The following is a 19,395-nucleotide window of genomic DNA, read 5'->3' on the forward strand; positions in this document are numbered from 1 at the left end:
TCCTGCGGTGCAGTAGGCATGATGTTCCTGGTCTCTTAAGCTCCTCTCTGCTCCCCTCACCGTGGGAAAAAGGCCAAAAAAAACCACCTCTATCTATCAAAGGGTTTTTTGGGGTGGGGGCACCTCCTGGTATCAGAGGCAGTCAGAGAAAGGTAGTTTGGCCACCAAATTGTTGGACTCTCCAAGCATTTTCAGTTCAGGAAGCTAATGGTATAGGAAGTGTAGGCCTGGAGAAGATGGGGGTGTTCATGAGACCAGGGAGGATAGCAGGGGGAGCCCAGGAAGCAAGGGGCCGCGCGATGTGCCGGGCGAGAGCACGATGCCCAGCGCAGAATCAGGCTTTCTCCCCACGGGAGACTGTGTTCCCAGCTACTTACGGCCATTCCTCCTGTGTCTCTGCTGCTTCCAGGAGTGGCTATGAATCTGCATCCAAGGACTTCATCCCTGATGACTTGGAGGTCCAAGTCCCTGGAAGAGCCTTCATGGTCACCGGGGGGAACAGCGGCATTGGAAAAGCAACTGCCTTCGAGATCGCCAAGCGAGGTGAGCAGCCTGCTAACCCGTGTGTGCACTGGGCCCCGAGGCCAGCCCGTGGCCGCTCCACGCCGGGGAGAGTGCCCTGTGTCACAGGAGGGTCAGGAGGGCCCCAGCCAGCACGGCCGGGAGCCCTGAACACTGACCCCGTGCTGATCGGCGCCGCTGCCAGCGCTCTGGGCTGTGCGGTGAGCTTCAAGCTAGAGGCGGACAGAGCGAGTGACTGGAGGAGGCTTTTCTCAACACAGTTAACTCACAGGAGAGCTGGGGTCCTGTCCACAGGTCAGTGTTTGCTGATTAAGAACAGTGAGGGGCTCCGGCCAACCCTAGGCGTCTGAATCACCAGTGGAACGTTAAAACAAGAAACACCTGGATACTTGGTCTCCAGTTCCCGTCTTCTCAACAAGAACGGGGTCGGGGGTGGGAAGGATACTGGGAGGCCCTCGCAATTTGGCTGTGGACCCTGGTTAAGAGCCAGAGCCCCCAGAATAAGGGGAGAGGGGCGTGCAGTGAACCTCCTTCTTCCTTCCTGGTGTCCAGCCTCCAGGTTTCGAGCAGCTGGAGACACCCTCCTCTTTCTCCTCCCTAAGCTTGGTGTGGGGAAGCGCCTCTCTGGGTGCCTGTAAATTATTCAGTCAGCTGAAGTCTTCCTCCGGGTAAATGCCAGAAGTTCCTGCATGAGCTCAACTGCCCTGGGTCACTTAATGGCACTGTGGTGGCTAGAAAAGCCTGCCGTGTCTCTCCAGAGCCCCTTCTCCAGGAAAAATGGATGTTCCGGCAGAAGTTGGGGAAATAAGTTGGGAATTTATCACTTTTCAAGATGCTCGAGATTTTTTCTTTTCTCTAAAATTGTTAGGCATTTTCCAGGGGAATATTGTACCATTTGGAGTTGTATTTAATTATCTGCCAAGTCAGGGGGAAGATTAACTGCATCTCAGCACCTGGGAGGTACTCTGAAGAGTTGTGGGGAAGAGGATAAAGCAGAGGGGCTGGTTATGTGGTGAGCGTGTAGCCTCTCATGAAACAGCCCCTATTTTAAAAAGTAGCTGTTTTAGGTGAAGAAAGCAGGTTCCATAATGCTTACTTCTTAACTGCCGCAGACAAGGCAAGTCCCCTTTAAATAAGCCTTGATGGATGACGGTATGGCTTTTGCTGGAATAGTCTGAGTGCCATTTATGGATTCAGCCATTCGGTAAATATTTATCGAGTTCCTGCTGCATATTAGGTCAGTGCTCCTCAACTTAGGCTCGACATTAGGCTCCCTGGGGAGCTTTTAAAAGATACGCAGGCCTGGGCCCGTCATCTAGAGCTTTAAAAACTTCCCAGGTGGGTCCAAAGTGCAGCTAGGTTGAGACCTGTGTGTCAGGTACTCTATGAGATGTTAGGGATGCAGGTATGACAAAAACCGACCCTTCTTATCCTTGATATATTCAGACCCTTAAGTCAGGACGTTGTCCCAGGTGCACCGTGAGTCAGCTCAGGTAGGCAGGACGGGTTCCAAGATCGCCCTGTCTCTTACATTTGCTGCTCTGACTATGGGGACCATCTGTCTAGATTTTCCAGAATAGTCTCCGTTTCAGGTACTCTTTCTGTGAGCCCGTATGTCTTTTTTTTTTTTTTTTTTTTTTTTTTTTTTTAATTATTTTTCTCCCGTTTTTTTTTTTTTTTTAAATTTTTTATTTATTTGTTTATTTATTTTTGGCTGTGTTGGGTCTTCGTTTCTGTGCGAGGGCTTTCTCTAGTTGCGGCGAGTGGGGGCCACTCTTCATCGCGGTGCACGGGCCTCTCATTATCGCGGCCTCTCTTGTTGCGGAGCACAGGCTCCAGACGCGCAGGCTCAGTAGTTGTGGCTCACGGGCCCAGTTGCTCCGCGGCACGTGGGATCCTCCCAGACCAGGGCTCGAACCCGCGTCCCCTGCATTGGCAGGCAGATTCTCAACCACTGCGCCACCAGGGAAGCCCGAGCCCGTATGTCTTAGTCCTTCACTTGGAAAAGCCGGTCTCCATAGCTGTCACTGTCGCTCTCCCTCACAGACGGTTTTGTTGAATTCCACCAGGTGGCACAGTTCACCTGGTTTGTCGAGATCAAAACCGAGCGGAAGGTGCCAGAGGGGAGATCATCAGGGAGAGCGGGAACCAGGTGAGCTGCTCTGTGCCCCTCCTGCTGGGGGGTTCCTGCCCGCAGGGTCCGCAGCGCAGGGGGCTGGACTCCTGGCCTCGCTCCCCGAGTTGGCAGTGGCCTGTTTGTGCTCCCGCTTGGGAGGCAGCCTCAGCCAACAGAGCTGGAGCTGCGCTTTTCTTTTCTTTTTTCTTTTTTCTTTTTCAGTGTGTTTCAGGACAGAGGTCCTATTTTATTTTATTTTATTCTGTTCTATTTTATTTATTTTTGCTGTACAGCAAAGTGAATCAGTTATACATATACATATATCCACTCTTTTTAAAAAAATATATATATATATATATTTATTTATTTGGCTGTGCTGGGTCTTCATTGCGGCACACAGGATCTTCATTGCCCCGTGCGGGATCTTTAGTTGTGGCATGTGGACTCTTAGTTGCGGCATACAGGATCTAGTTCCCTGACCAGGGATCAAACCCGGGCCCCCTGCACTGGGAGCACGGAGTCTTAAGCACTGGACCACCAGGGAAGTCCCCACATATCCACTCTTTTTTAGATTTCCTTCCCATTTAGGTCACCACAGAGCATTGAGTAGAGTTCCCTGTGTTATACAGTAGGTTCTCATGAGTTATCTGTTTTATATATAGTATCAGTAGTGTATATATGTCAATCCCAATCTCCCAATTCCTCCCACCCCCGCCTCACTCCTCTGAGCTGCGCTTTTCAAAGTCTGGGCTGGACTCGGGATAAGGGGGGCAGTGAGGTTTGATCCCACGCCCCGTGAAGGCATCAGTGCCTGCTGCGGAGACATGATACGGACGTGGCACTGCTGGAGTCCCCCGCCCCAGAGGGAGGCCACGTCAGTGAGACACATCAGAGGTGACTCAGGGTGAGCCAAGCTGTAAACTGACCCAGTGGTCTTCGGATAAAGAGGGACAACAAATGACATTTTGGCCTTGATGAGAGCCACTTCCTCTCGAGAGCTTTCAGAGCTGGCTCACGGTTTGTGGGCTTCCTCTTCTGAGAGAGTCGGAACCAGGACTGGCTACATGATCTGTAGGGCCCAGTGCAAAGCGAAGGTGTGGGACCCTGGTGTTAAGAGCCTAAGAACTGGAGGACGGCGAAGGCATAGCGTTAAAACAAGCGGGGCCTGTACTCCAATAAAACGTAATTTAAAAAAAAATTCCCCCTTGAAGGCACTCTGGCTGTGTAACACAGTAGAATCTCTAATAAGAACAAAGGTAACAGTTCCAAAGTCCGAAGTGTTATTGCTAGGAGACTTAAAAATCATCACAGTAATAACGAAAGGAATGAGTAATCAAAAAAGAATTAAAAAATAAAAAACAAGCGGGGACCACTTGTGGGGTCTGTGCACCTGTGCAGGTGGTACCCCGGGGAGCCGGCCCCGATGGAGGCCCCTGAACCCCCAGTGTCAAGTGGAGAGGAGGGGGCTGGCTGGCAGTGACCACGGGCCCCTCGCCTTCGCTCCAGAGCATGTTGCTTCCAGCCCCACCTGGAGTTTCCTCCTCTGTCCTGTGCACCTGCCCCTCCAGCAACTGCCCACAGCCGAGGGGCGGACAGTGCCCCGCGCCCTCCGGCTTGGGCCACGGCCAAAGGGAAAACAAATGCCCCAATCTAGAATGGACTATTTTGCCTCTGCTCATGAAGGTTATTCCACGTCTTGAAGTAACGTTTTCAAGGCAAGAGACTTTCCTCAGACTCCGCAGCCTCTTGCCGTCAGATTCCTCCTGGAGGCTTAGGGCTGGCTGCGAGCTCGAGGGTCTCTAAATCTTCCTCTAACGTCTGCAAGGGCAGCCGCGATCTGGGGGCTGCAGTTCTTAAGATGGAAAGCTGGCTGTCTGCCTGCTGATAACTTTCAGTGGTACTGCTGCAGGATGCAGCAGGAATACTAATCTCAGGCTATGGGCAGAGGAGGCTTTGCCTGGATTCCGGCCCGCTTTGGTTTGGGCTATGTTTTTTTACAAAGTGGATCTGTATAGAAAAAGAGGACACGATGCTGTTTACGCTGTTGAGCCCTCCTTATGTCCAGCTGCACCGTCTTTGCGAGGTAGTGCTGAGAGGGGGGCAAGCATGTTTCCTGGGGCGGGGGGAGTGGGAGCCCTTCACCTGCGGCCTCCCCCCGTTCACGTTCACAAACCCACGGGAAACCCTCTCCTCTTGTGTGTTTGTAAGTGGCCGCCAGCACTGAGCGCTTGAGGGTCCGGGGCCGGGGGTGCCCGTCTGCTCCTCCCCGCGGGTGCGGTTTCCCTGACTCAGCGCGTCCTCCCCGCTCTTCCCCGGGATCGGCTGCCCCTTCCTGTGTGTGAAGAGGCACCACTGCCCAGCTTCATCAGGGTGTGTGGGCAGGAGCGGGGCTCGCATCTGAGTGCCGGTTCTGCGCTCACGAAGCCTTGTGAGCTGGGGCAATGTGCTTAGCTTCCCTGGACCTCAGCTTCCTCATCTGAAAAGTAGGGGCGATACTACTTTGTTCATTTTTGAACATCTCTTGGAGTGTGAACGTGTCAGGCAGCATGCTGGGAGCTGGAGACTGACAGGGCAGAGGCAGTACAGCCCCTCACAGTCTTGTAAGGGTTAAGTGATCAACAAGCGTTTCAACACAGGATGTGCCCCTCCCTGGGCGCGCCTGATCTGCTCTGTGTCGCGGTGGGGCGGGGAGGTGTGGACGGCGTGGCTTCCGAAGTATATGTTCCCCCAGCTCCCACGTCAGCCACCTCGTGCCTGGGTTTGACCAGCGGCGGGTATTAGAGGAAGATTGGGAGGAAGGGGGTGGGAGGAATGGGGAAACAGGATATCTGGCCTCCGTGGCAACAGCTGAATGTCCGCTGAGGTTCCTGCTTCTGGTGGCGAGTCCTGCTCTCAGGCTCAGGTCACATCACCCCCTCCCGTTGCTCCTCCAGCCTAGGGCTGGTGGGCGCTTCCTGCTGCTGCTGGTCTCCGGGTTTCTTCACCAGTCCCAGCTGAGTTCTCTTCTCCCTTCTCCTCTGGGAGACCAATCCCTGTGTTCAATTCCCTCTGTTGAAAGTGGTTTCTGTTAGACCCTGGCTGACATAACATGGTAGTGCTATGACATGGGAAGTTCAGGGCATCCTAGTATGTACAGCTCTCGATCCATAGAAGCTATTACTATTATTGCTGTTATCAACATTGTTTATCCTAATATTATTACCACTCCCAACCTTACATTCTCTGCTTTTCAAGTTCCCTAGTTCTCTTTCATCAGTGCCTGGGCCGGTAAAGCAGGGAGGGCACTGGCCGGACCGGTCCTGGGTGTGTAGTTGGGTGGACGTCAAAGAGCGGTGGTTCTTTGGGCAGGAGAGCCTGGGTGGGGCGTGTGGCAGGCCAGCCGAGCCAGGTGCCTGTGGGCAGGCTGGGCACCAGGGAAGGACAAGGTCACGTGGGAACCAGCTTCTTGGACACACTGGCTTGGTAAGATCAGGTGTGTGGAGTACGGAGAGTTCAGTATCCTGCCACGGGGCTCTTTCTGGAGAGGGTGTGTGTGGCCCCAAGCTTGGGGGAAGGAGTGCTTGTCACAGAGCAAACTCCCAGTGCAGCAGCCACTGTGTCTGGCACAGTGTTCCCGATGGGCCCAGGGAGAGAGTCAGAGTGGACCCTCCTCCAGCTCCTCGCTACATGCAGTTCATCACCATCTTGCTGCCTGGATAGAAGGGCACCAGGCTTTTGTCTGGCAGTTATCTCCTTGGGCAACTTTTTTTTTTTTTTTTTTTTGGCCACACCTAGTGGCGTGTGGGATCTTAGTTCCCCGACCAGGGATCGAACCCAGGCCCCAGCAGTGAAAGTGCAGAGCCCTAACCACTGGACTGCCAGGGAATTCCCCGTGGGCAATGTTTTTTAAAAAAATAAACTTTTAAATTTTAGAATAGTTTTAGATGCATAGAAAAGTTGTGAAAATAATGCAGACTTTCCATTTACCCCACACCCATTTTTCCCTTTGCTAACGTCTTACATGAGTATGATTCATTTGTTACAGCAAATGAACCAATATTGATACATTATTACTAACTAAAGTCCATTCAGATTTCCTTAGTTTTTACCTAACACCCTTTGTCTGTTCCCAGATCCCATCCAGGATCCCACGTTACATTTAGTTGTCATGTCTCCTTAGGCTCCTCGTGGCTGTGACAGTTTCTCAGACCTTCCTAGTTCTTGATGACCTGGACAGTTTTGAGGAGTGCTAGCCAGGGGTTTTGTATACTCTCCCTCAATTGGGATTGGCCTGTTGTGTTTCTCATTGATTAGAATGGAGTGATGGGTTTCCCGGAGAAAGATGAGAAAGTTACAGTGCAACCTTTTCACTTCCTGATATGGCTGGAAGGTGCTGTCAATGTGCCTTCTGTCTTGTGGAGATTGATCCCATCAACAGCAAAACACCAAGATAAAAAACAGGGGTTTCTACTCTCCAGTTCTCCCAGGCCAGCGTGGAATTCCACCTTCTTAAGAATTACTGGTTTAGCTTCCTGAGTGCTAGACATTAATAGTAACTGTCACCTCGTTCCTACATAGTGATTTCTACTTCCAAGGGCACATTCATGTACTGTCTCCCCTTTACCCTTCAAACTCACCCTCTGCCCTGGGTAGAGGCTTCCCGTGATGTCAACTCCTGACTCCTGGGCCACCCAGCAGCTAGATGATGGTGATTCACCTACAGGAAGGATCCCAGTTGAGTTTTGCTCAGTTTCAATAACCAGACTTGTATCCCAGGTTTGAAGAGTGAGTACGGGACTTCCCTGGTGGCACAGTGGTTAGGACTCTGTACTCCCAATGCAGGGGGCCCAGGTTCGATCCCTGGTCAGGGAGCTAGATCCCACATGCGTGCCGCAACTAAGAGTTCACATGCCATAACTAAGGAGCCCGCATGCCGCAACTAAGACCCAGCACGACCAAATAAATAAATAACTATTTTTTTTTAAAAAAAGTGAGTATAGGGCCCCCAATGGCTCCTAGGTCCAGCCTCGTCACGTGTAGGTCAGCAGATCAGGGTTTTACACACTGGCACCTTCCTGGCTCCTTCCCCTGGTCACAGCAGACTGCTGGCCTCTTCTTCTGGGTGCCTTGGGGCTTCCTAGTTTCCCGCAGAGGGAGCCAAATGATTCCCTTCACCTTTTCAGGATGCTTCATTTCACCAGGCTCCAAGGTTGATTTGTCTGTAATGGCGAGTCCCTCTTCCCTGCTGCTGCCTCTTTTTAATTCTGCGACGCCTTGGGTGCTTCCAGGAAGCTCAAGGAGATTGAGAGATGATCAGAGTAAAACTGATTTTAGCTCACTTGAATTTTGTTGGTCATTTGAATTTTGTTGTTTCTTTGAGCCTGGCTTTGTGTGAGTGTCGCAGCCCTGCTGGTGGGAGGGAGTTCCAGGGTGGTTGCCGGGAAGGGCTCAGAATGAAAGGATTAGGTGTGTAGGCTTGGTTTGCCGTCGCTGGTGGACGCTCACGGCTGACCCAGGTGTGAATCAGCAGCCTCATGTCCACTCTGTCTGGGTGAGGCCTTCAGAGACTTTTTAGAAGAGCATAGTCCTGTACGGACAATGCTTTTCCTCTCCCTTGAAGGCAGAGGAAGATTCATTTGTTCCAGACTTAAGCCAAATATGGTATTCAAGCTGATTACAGACCTTCTGAGTCATGAAAATGTGGGATTGCTTCTGTTCTCTCATTCTCTGAGCCTTTGTCTTAGGGTGAGAAAATATGTTTTAAGATCAATCAGTAGAAAGAAATTCTGACTTGGGTTCAATGGCTCAGTTAATGGGGAAACTGAGACAGGGCCCTGAAGTCTGCTTTATCACGGGAGTTACAGCTGTTGCGCAGAGTTTTGCCTGTAGGTTCAGCTCCCGGCAGCAGGAATCCGCCTTGGGCTGGTGATAAGTCCCTGACGTCTGCTGGAGCTCAGGGGGAATAGCCTCACGTTCACTGGATGCTGAGAACACAAGTTTCAGTTATGTGCTGAGTACAGAGAAAAAGGGGTAAATGGACAACATGCATTGATCATTTATGTGCATGGCTGTGCGCGCCACCGTAAAGGAAAAGGGGGCATTCAACATGGCTCCTCCGTCAAGGAGTTCTGAGTCTACTGGGGGAGGAGGCCATTTTAATGGCCACAAAACATACGTTTGCATGGATGTGTCATAGTTTCCTACCAATCATTTGGGAGTTTTTGTCAATATTTTGCTCCTAAGAGATTATCGAAGGCACATCCTAACTATAAGATGACAACTTCTTCTGTGACTCAGTTCTTGCTTACGATGCGTGTCAGTTTCTGCCTTGTGACATGGTTACCTCTGGACGCAGCCTCCTCCCCCAGTAGACTCAGAACTCCTTGACGGAGGAGCCATGTTGAATGCCCCCTTTTCCTTTACGGTGGTGCACACAGCCATGCACATAAATGATCAATGCATGTTCATTGCAGCTCTATTTACAATAGCCAGGACATGGAAGCAACCTAAGTGTCCATCAACAGATGAATGGATAAAGAAGATGTGGCACATATATACAATGGAATATTACTTAGTCATAAAAAGAAATGAAGTTGAGTTATTTGTAGTGAGGTGGATAGACCTAGTGTCTGTCATACAGAGTGAAGTCAGTCAGAAAGAGAAAAACAAATACCGTATGCTAACACTTATGTATGGAATCTCAAAAAAAAAAAAAAAATGGTCATGAAGAACCTAGGGGCAAGATGGGAATAAAGACGCAGACCTACTAGAGAATGGACTTGAGGACACGGGGAGGGGGAAGGGTAAGCTGGGACAAAGTGAGAGAGTGGCATGGACATACATACGCTACCAAATGTAAAATACAGAGCTAGTGGGAAGCAGCCACATAGCACAGGGAGATCAGCTCGGTGCTTTGTGACCACCTAGAGGGGTGGGATAGGGAGGGTGGGAGGGAGACGCAAGAGGGAAGAGATATGGGGATATATGTATATGTATAACTTTGTTATAAAGCAGAAACTAACACACCATTGTAAAGCAATTATACTCCAATAAAGATGTTAAAAAAAAAAAACTCAACAATAAGAAAACAACCTGATTAAAAAAAAAAAAAAGAAAGAAGGTAGATTTATATATAAGAAAAAAATCTCTAAAACATATTGTTAAGTGAAAAAGAAGGATATGAACAATGTATAGTCTGATCCTATCTATATGGAAAAGGGGCACACACACACACATAATGCTTAAAATGTATAATATGTAATGCCTGAAACATACATTTATAAATATTGTATGTACTTAAAATATTTCTGGATGATTCGCAAGAAACTGTGAACAATGGTGTGCTTCTGAAGAGTGAGACTTTCCATTTTGTATCATTCCAAACGATTAGATTTTTAAAACCATTTTTTAAAAAAACCATTTTTAATGAAAAAAATACGTTATCTTTTTTTTTTTTTAAGGCTTTACAATTTTTTTTTGTTTTCTGGTTTAGAACATCTTTCTGCACATTGTGGACTTATCTGATCCCAAGACAGTCTGGAAATTTGTTGAAAATTTCAAGCAGGAACATACCCTCAATGTCCTGGTGAGCTTTGTAAACATAAGTAGGGGATAAATCTCATGCATGTGCATTTCTTGCCTGTGTGGTTGTAGACTGGTGTGTATGTTTGTGGATCTTTATGGTGACACCTTAGTGAGAATCTTTTATGGGGAGGCCTGTTCAGTCATCAGGTTCACTCACTGGAGTCAATCTAACCCTGTTGGTTGGATTTGTGGGGAAAGGAAGGGACCATCCACTGGGTCTGTGGGGGGATGGGGAGGTTCCATTTTTTTCATAAAATGATGATTTGTATACTGGTATTCCTGAGCTCTGTAGACTTGGGGATTGCTATATTAAAATTAGAGGCTCAGGGGGAAATTAAATAAAAAGCTTAGTCCAAAAGGACGCCTGCTGCAGACAAGCACATCTTTTAGTAACACAGTCATTTGCTCTCCAGAGAGAGCTAGAGGCCTCGGGTGGGTTGATGTCCTTCTTCTCCTCCCATATACTCTGAGCTGAGCTGCCTTTCTACCCAAATAGTTTCTAATGTGCTCTGAAATGTTCACTCGGGCTCAGGTCTGCTCTTGCGCTGTCCAATATGGCTATGGAGCATTTGAAACATAGCTAGTCCAAACTGAGATGTGCCATCAGTGTGCAAATCTGCCGATGTTGAAGACTTAGTGTGAAAAATAGAGTAACATTTTTATATTGATTACATTTTGAAATGATACTCTTTTTGGATATCTTGAGTTAAATAAAATATTAAAATCAATTTTACCTGTTTCTTTTTACCTTTTTAATGTGGCTACTTTCTAGAAAACTTAAAATTACATATTTCTATTGGACAGCGCTGGTCTAGACGAATTCCTGGGGCACTTTATCGTGAATTAGGTTGCCAGCCAAGCCCTGGTCATCGGAGGTCTCTGCACAGTCCCGTGGCTGAGGCTGCTGCACAAATGGCATTTCCCAGGAAGGGGTTTGGAGTGAAGGGACAGTTGAGCAGAACTGATGTTGTCCCATGAATGTGGGACCAGTGGTGGTGGTGGAACCGTGGGGTTTGGGGACAGGTCCTTTGGCCCTGTTTTCCTTTATTTTGAAACGGGAACTGTACTTTCTAGATCAATAATGCAGGTTGCATGGTCAATAAGAGAGAGCTCACGGAAGATGGACTTGAAAAAAACTTTGCTACCAACACTCTGGGTAAGTGTAAGCAGTTTTCTTGATTGCTTTTAGCAAAATAAACGTAGACATAAATGATACCGTAGAAGGATCAGAGAAACATTGATCTACTTTTTGGGTTCTTGGTCCTTGGCGTGATTGCATTTACTTTAAATTTATCCTTCGCTGCATTTATTATTTCTTCATAAAACACTCTTTTCATGTTTTTCATAATATATGTTAGTGCCAGAAATACTTAGCATTGTTAGAGTTTTTTTTTCTAGGAAGCTCAAGGCTCATTATAGACATGACTTTGGTGAGAAGGGCAAGGTCATCTTAGGTGGAAAGTGCAAACATGAAAACTGTAGCCAAGGGAACTTCCAGCCAGGGCTGAGAAAGGTGCAACCATGAGACCAGAAGATGGGCCAAGAAGGGCACTCACCTGGAATGCAGGACCCCTGGGTTCCGGTTCCTGCTCTGTAATAACAGACCGACTCATTTAGTGCCAGGCCAGTGATTCTCAAAGTAGGGTTCCTGGGCCAGCAGCATCAACATCACCGGGCAATTGGGTAGAAACGCACATTCTTGGGCTTCACCCCCAGCTCTGCTAAATCCAAAACTGGGACGGGGCTGAGAAATCTGTGTTTTAACAAGCCCTCCAGATGATTCTGATGCACACTAAAGTTTGAAAACCAATGTACCAGGCTTTTAACCTCTTTGGATTTTCTCCATCTCGCACCAAGGGGTCTGGAGTACAGATCTTCCTCAGCTTATGTTCGGGTTAGGTCCCAGTCAGCCCATCATAAGTTGACCATATAGCAAATTGAAAATGCATTTAATCCACCTAACCTACCGAACATCGTAGCTTAGCCCAGCCTACCTTAAACATGCTCAGAACACTTACATTAGCCTCCAGTTGGGCAAAATCATCTAACACAAAGCCTAATTTATAATGAAGTATTGAATATGTCATGTAATTTATTGAATACTATACTGAAAGTGAAAAACAGAACGGTTGTCTGGGTCCAGAATGGCTGTAAGTGTGAGGGTTGTTCACTCGTGTGATCACCTGGCCGACTGGGGGCTGCGGCTCCCTGCCCTGCATCCCGAGAGAGCGTCATACCGCGTATCACCAGCCCGGGAAAGGTTCAAAATCCAAAATTAGAAGTGCGATTTCTACCTAATGTGCATCGCTTTCACACCGTCATAAGTCAAAAAATCACAATTCAAACCATCGTTAAGTCAGGGACCAACTGTAGACTATTTCGGTGCCTTTCAACTCGGACATGCAGTGAATCTAAGATTCTCCCCAGTGACTATACCACTTTCTCATAGGAAGTGAAGCTTTTAATAAGGCATTTTAATTCATCCTAAGTCACAAGATGAATGGCGGGGGTTCCTGTGTTTGTCGTTGAAGGTGTCCATTAAATAGTAACCCTCTTCCCAGCCAAGAACTGAACAGTTTGAGGAGTAAGACAGTGGATGAAAGCCCCAAATCACTGTTGTTACAGATGAGGCTGGTTGAAGGGCATGGCTCACGTGAGAGCCAAATGACTTCCTTAATGCTAAACCCCAGAGTTAGCCAGCCTCACTTGCTTTGTTGCGTCTGGCTGGCCTCAGACAGACACCACCAACCCCTCCCAGGAAGAGGAAGACGCGGGGCGCAGAGCTCAGCAAGCCCAGATTATTGCTCCTAAATTTACTCCATTTTTTAAGTGGTCCCCATGCTTGCAGTGGAGAGAGGAAGGGGCTGAGGGAGGGTGCTCGTTGTTCTCTCTCCGGGAGACAGAGAACATCTGGAGTGGGGAAGAACCTTTCTCCCCGGCACTGGGGTTGCATTTATTTCTTCTTAAACAAATCCCTGGGAGCTTGCTATGAAACGCTGCAGGTTTAGTACAAAATATTCCCATCGTTCGCTTTGTTCCAAATGTGGTATCCTTGCCCAAAGTACCAAAAGTACCCACATGTGGGGTCATGCCGGGGTTTGCCTTCTAACTCTCCTGGATGGCAAGGACTCCTAGGGTCCTAGCAGCTGGCCTCCCAGGTGGCTGCTCTCCAGGACCAGCTTTGTGATTTGCGGGACCCAGTGCCAAACAAAAATAGGGGGCCCCTGGATTCAAAAAGTGCAGGGCCCTGTGGGGTTGCACAGGATGAAGCCCGCTCTGCTGCTTCCCACCCGCCCACCCACCACCCAGCTACATTCTACTGGGTGCACGCTGCATGCTGGGCGCTCGTGGGTGGCGTACGTATATATGGCACTGAACCCGCGTGACCACCCTATGATGGAAGTATTCCTGCCTGTACATTACAGATGAAAACACTAGACTGAGAGAGCTTGCATAACTTGCCCAAGGTCAAGTGGAGGAGCCAGAATTTGCACCCAAGTCTGTGTGCCTCCAGAGCCCACGTTCATAACCAAGATGAGTTCTACCAGCCCCCCAGCATCTCCTCCCTCAGACCCGTCACTGCGTTATCGTGAGATAAGTGCTAAAGGGAGGCTGCGAGGGGAGTGACCAGCCATGCCAGGAGAAGCACGGCCCAGGGCTGGGGACACTGCTTAGAGGGCCTCCTGGGAATCTGCATTGATTGAGAGTGTGGGGCAGATCCGATAGACTCTAAGGCAACTGCCTTTTTTTTTTTTTTTGCCACGCCGCAAGACTTGCTGGATCTTAGTTCCCCCGCCAGGGACTGAACCCAGGCCACCGCGGTGAAAGCGCAGAGTCCTAACCACTGGACGACCAGGGAATTCCCTTTTTTAAAAATTTTATTTTATTATTTATTATTGTTTGCTTTTGCCTTTTTGATTGTACAGCTGATTATGTTGTACTTTTGTTATGGATCCAGTCTGCTTCTAAGGACCTTGATATCTCTTCATTTTCATTTCCTACCTGTGTTAGAAACAGTTTATTGATCTTTCCAACCTCTGAGAAGCATAATAATTCTCATGCTTAATATTTATTCATCCTCTCCAGAGGGGAAGACGTAGTCCAATATACACAGAAGCAAGTCAGTGACAGAGAGGGCAGCTTGATGTGCTTCTGCTTTACAGATGAGGAGATACAGAGAGGTTCAAATATTGTCATTCTGAAGCAGGTCCAGAGCCAAGCAAACAGCCCATACCTCTGTCTGAGTCCTAGGAAACTGCTGGCTGCCTTTCTAATATGAAACATGTTTTCATGGCCTGATTATGTAACACAGGTTAGGTTGTCTTCTATTTTCTAAGATTCAGTTTGGCCTCTAGAAATACTTCCAATCCCCAGCCAAACATCAGTAGATTCCTGATACTCTGAGGGCAGAACACAATAGGATTAGCAGAATTTATCACCAGATCCTAAGAGTTCAGGAGGTGGAGGATTAGTGAAATACTGTCAGAGCCCGTGGCTGCGTGTGGCTCTTTGTGAAGACATCATAGTCTATGAATTAGATAAAGTTTGGAAATCATTCTCCCTCTCCTTTTGCGGGGATGGGTGGGGCACAGAGAGGTTTTCATAGTTTACTCTCCTAGGGACAAAAATGAGCTGCCCCAGGGTAGATTTGTGGGGAGACGAAGCGTGGAGATAAAGTGATCTCATGAGGCAGATGCTGTTTGGTTGCCTTTCTTGCCCCTGTGTTTCGGGTCTTCTCAAACCATATCCATTTTGCCTGTTGGCATTCAGTGGCATTCAGAGTCCGTGAGGAGTGAAGACGATGTGTGTAGGGGGGTGGGTGGGGGCGCAGTGCTTCGCTGAGTGCTGTGCTGGCAGCCGGCCACAGCCCGAGCATCAGCCGATCACAACTCTCACCCGCATCTCAGCCCCTCTCACCCACGGCACACGAGACAAGGATGCCATCCACCTCCTCCGAGACAGCTGTGTCATCAGTTAATTGATTGTAATAAACAGGCAGTGGTGCCTTAGATCTTTGGCAGAAGGTGGGAAAGTTCAGTTGAGGTCATTTTGGAAGGATGTACATACATCAGTGTACGGTACATGTTCTGTCCCTTCACATTCTGTTATCTGGAGCTTTCTGCTCACCGGCACAGCTCCACACTCAATGGTAACTGCTGTTTAAAGCAGGGACCCAGGGTCCAGAAACACCTTAATAATAATGATGATAATTATAATAATAATGGCACACACTTTCCATGTGCCAGGGGCTCCACTAAGTGTTTTTCTTGGACTATCTTGTTCAATTCTCATAACAATTTTATAGATTTCATAAACAAGGAAACAGGATCAGAAGTAGTTTGAAACCAGAGTCTGAGTGACTCACCTTCCTAAATAGAGGACAACAAAATTATAGTTGGTCCATTTTTGCTCTAGGCTTGTATCTGTCAGCTCTTGCTACCTAACAAGCAACCCCCAAATCTCTTAGGCATACAATAAATAAGCATGTATTTCTTGTTGACTCTTATGCAGGTCTGCTGGGTGGGCTGATGTCAGCTGAGCTCAGTAGGGTATCTCTAAGCAGCAAGTTGGGTCTGCATTATGTTCCAAATTCTTGCATCCTCCTTGGACCGTTAGGCTGGCCAGAGTATGTTCCAGTGGCAATAGCAGAAGCCCAAGTGTGCAGGCACATTGCAAGCCCCTGCTTGCTTCAGATCTGCTAACGTCCAGCTGACCAATGCAAGTCATTTCACGGAGCCCAAAATCAAGAGTCAGGGAAACATATTCCTCCCAGGAAACTGGGGAAGAGAGGGTGAGTATTGTCAAACAGTAATCTACGACAAGGGTCTATTTTATTACATTCTAAGTCTTTGGAAATGGGTCATCTGAGTTTGATGTGGTAACTATTAACCCCAAATATTTAATGAGCAAAACATCTTGTTTGTTCAATAAACATTTAAAGAGCACACACTGTAAGCTGGTCCCTGTGGTCAGCGATGAGGATTCAGAAATTATATGGACTCCTGGTCCAGTGGGGGAATCAGACACATAAACAATGTCAGTAACCATATGGTTAAGTTCTCTTTTCATCCATGAAGGGAGCTGGGGTCCAAACCCCAGGAAAGCAGAGAACGGTACTTCCAAGGTGAAATAGGCCCTCAGACACTAAATGTGTTTGGTGCCAGGCATTCTTATTTGTCAATAAGCCTTACTCTGAGCTTTACCTATGTACCATTTGGCTCCTAAAACCTCCTTCCAGCTCCCAAACCTTCAGGATTCCCAGAAAGACACAGTACCTGGGGATAGTAAGCACTGTAGAAATGTCAGCTAACATTGTTGTAACATCCAAATCCCTTCACCTGGCATTGAAGTCCTTTGTTATGGTACCTCCCCCACCTGTCCAAACATACTTCCATGATTTCCCAACATGGATCCTCTGCCAGTCAGCCCATTAGTTTTGGAACCTGTCACCAGCAGGATACCTCCATGCTTTTGTTCCTGTGGCTCCTGTGCCTGGAACGTCCCCTCCCTTCCTGGTTCACTTTCACTTCTCCTCCGTGACTCGCTGGGAGCACACCAGCCTGGAGCTTGGCCAGCGCTTCTCCTCCTCTGGGCTCCCAGAGCACCCTCTGTGACCCTATCTTAGCACCATAGAAGTCACCCTTTGATAGGTGGTTTCTAGCATAGAGCATGAATCACTGAGTGCGGGCACTGCCTGGCCCTTACGAGGAGCTCAGTCCGTTTTGAGCTGACCCACCGGGTGGGTAATCCAGTTCCTCCAGCTACGTGACTGTGTGCAAGTTGCTTAAACCTCCTCAAGCCTCACATTCCCATTCTGTAAAATGGAGATCATGATACCTTTATAGGCTAGAAGTGAGGGTTAAAGAAGGAGTTGTAAGTTATTTACCCAAGAGAAATAACGTGTTCATGCAAAAATGTGCACACAAATGTTTATAGTTGCTTTATTTTTATTCATAATCACCCCAAACTGGAAACAACCCAGATGTCCTTCAACTGGTGAATAAACTGTGGCGCTTCCATACAATGGGATGCTATTCAGCAATAAGAAGGAACAAAATATTGATGTTTGCAGCAATGTGGCTGGATCTTAAATGCATTGGCGGAAGTCAAGCCAGACTCAAAAGGATGCATTGTATGATTCTGTTTATATGACATTCTGGAAAAGGCAAAGCTATGGGGACTGAGAACAGATCGGTGGTTGCTGGGGGTTAGGGGTGGGAGGAGGGTGTGACCACAAAGGTAGTAGGTGACTGTGAGGGAATATTTGGGGTGACGGAACGGTTGTGAATCACACCACAGTCTAATGCATGGAGTTACCCAATTGTATGCATTTGCAAGAGCTCATAGAGCTGCACACGTACACACACACACACACACACACAGAATTTTACTGGATGTAAAAATATATAAGATAAAGCAAAAAGATAGGAAAGTAGCATAGCTCTCAGCACAGTGAGTCTGTTTCTTGGTAAGAAGCAGACTATTTACTATGATTGATTTGAGGTGCCCTCCTTGGTAATCAGCGCGCTCCTAGAAGGGGTACTGTCTTCCCTCCAGCCTAGAGCACAGGTCACCCTGCTCACGCCTGGTAATAGTAGGTGCTAAAAAGCATCAGTTGGTGAGGAGTAAACGTAGAGGCACCTTCCGTGCTGTGCTGTGCAGAGGCCGGAGAAAGTCCTTCCGCTATTCCAAGGATAGTGGAATGCGCAAAGGCTGTGGACGGAGAGATGGCCGTCTTGCTGTCCAGGAGAGCCTCTTCGGGTGAGGGAAGGCGACCCCATGAGGAATCCTTGACCGGAGCCAGAGTTCATGATTTCTGTGAGCCCATCTGGTTCTGGGTAAAATTGGGAAGCAGGCAGTAGTCACAAAAGAAAAGGTGATCAGCCAGCCTCAGTGTCTCACTGGCCTTCCCATCGTTCCTCACCCCCATCGTTGTCCTAGAATTTTCTCTGCACCACCTCTCCCCTGAGAAGCCCCTGAGATGCAGGGAGAGAGGGCTGCTGTCCAGCTACATCAGAGGGCTCCCTTAGGTGTCCTTCTCCCGTTTTGAAATCTGGCCCCAAGGTGCCCAAGCCCCTCTGATCTCTTCAAACGACTGAACGAATGGACACTGGAGTATTATCAGGGCCCCAGCAAAACCAGTATGGCTTCAGCAGCATCCCACATTCTGCACCATTCCCAGTTCCCTTCCTCACGCCTCCTCTGCTCCTTCCCTCCAAACATTTGTCTCCTTTCTCTCATTCCCTTGGGCTACACTCCTTTCTGGGTCCCAGCTCACAGCTCAGTAAATCAAGGGTCTGTGCTCAGCAGGTGCCATCTTAGGACTTTGTGTGTGGGGCAGGGTAGGGAGGAGGTGTTTATTCAGGATCGCTTTTTTCTAATCATAAGACAAATGTGTCTCCTTTTAGAAAATAGGGAAATAAAAGTATCCAAGAGAAACCAAAACTCTCCTGTAATTCCATCATTAAGATAAAACCACCATTAACATTGGTCTATTTTTTCCAGCCTTCTTCTATGTGTGTCCCCTACTCCGAGGAGGGGCCACAGTGTGTATACCGTTCTGAGTTTTGTGTTTTTCCAGGTAGCATTATATTATAAATGTTTTCTCATATCATTAAACATCCTTTAAAATGTTACTTCTATTTAGAATATATTCTATTGTATGAATGTGCCATAGTTTAGTATGTTTATCCCCTATTGTGGGATATTTAGCTTGTTTCCAACTTCTCACTATTGAAAATGATTCCACCATGAGTACTTTTGTTCATACATTTTTGTGTGGATCTTTGGTTATTGCCTTAGGATGGATTCCTAGGAGTGAAATTACAGACACCTAATTTGTGACCATTTTTGAGACTTTTGACCAAATTGCCAAATGCATTATACATTAACTAAATTGCCCGCCAGAAAAATTGGAGCAATTTGTATTCCCACCAGCATTCTTAGTGCTTATCTCTCCCTATCCCAACAAACTCTGGGTCCCACCCATCATCCCCAAAAGAATGATCTTTGCAAAACTGATAGATGAAATCTGGCATCTTACTTTCGTTTGCATTTCTTTGGTTACTAGTGATATTGAACTTGGTGATGGTGGTTATTTACTGGCCATCTGTATTTCTTTTGGGAGTTGCCTATTCATGTCCTTTGCCCATTTTTCAATTGTGACCATCATCTTTTAAACTCTTGGTTTATAA

At 47.8% G+C, this 19,395-nt stretch overlaps 2 protein-coding genes across 7 annotated transcripts in view; one reads left to right on the forward strand and one right to left on the reverse strand.

Moving 5' to 3' along the window:
* The window catches only part of DHRS12 (dehydrogenase/reductase 12), a 37,322-nt gene that overhangs the window by 3,822 nt on the left and 14,105 nt on the right, over positions 1-19,395 (forward strand). For 3 of the 6 annotated variants that reach the window (XM_059903238.1, XM_059903239.1, XM_059903237.1), the window contains exons 2-5: positions 410-543; positions 2,592-2,674; positions 10,110-10,202; positions 11,276-11,357. In XM_059903238.1, coding sequence (XP_059759221.1) covers positions 410-543; positions 2,592-2,674; positions 10,110-10,202; positions 11,276-11,357 — 392 coding nt within the window. The remainder of the gene's footprint in view (positions 1-409; positions 544-2,591; positions 2,675-10,109; positions 10,203-11,275; positions 11,358-19,395) is intronic. The other 3 variants (XM_059903240.1, XM_059903241.1, XM_059903243.1) reach the window with 1 other exon arrangement.
* The window catches only part of WDFY2 (WD repeat and FYVE domain containing 2), a 191,207-nt gene continuing 189,805 nt past the window's right edge, over positions 17,994-19,395 (reverse strand). Inside the window, exon 12 of the mRNA XM_059903234.1 lies at positions 17,994-18,035. Coding sequence (XP_059759217.1) covers positions 18,009-18,035 — 27 coding nt within the window. The 3' untranslated portion in view covers positions 17,994-18,008. The remainder of the gene's footprint in view (positions 18,036-19,395) is intronic.

This window comes from Balaenoptera ricei, chromosome 18 (assembly GCF_028023285.1).
Source record: "Balaenoptera ricei isolate mBalRic1 chromosome 18, mBalRic1.hap2, whole genome shotgun sequence".
NCBI lineage: Eukaryota > Metazoa > Chordata > Mammalia > Artiodactyla > Balaenopteridae > Balaenoptera > Balaenoptera ricei.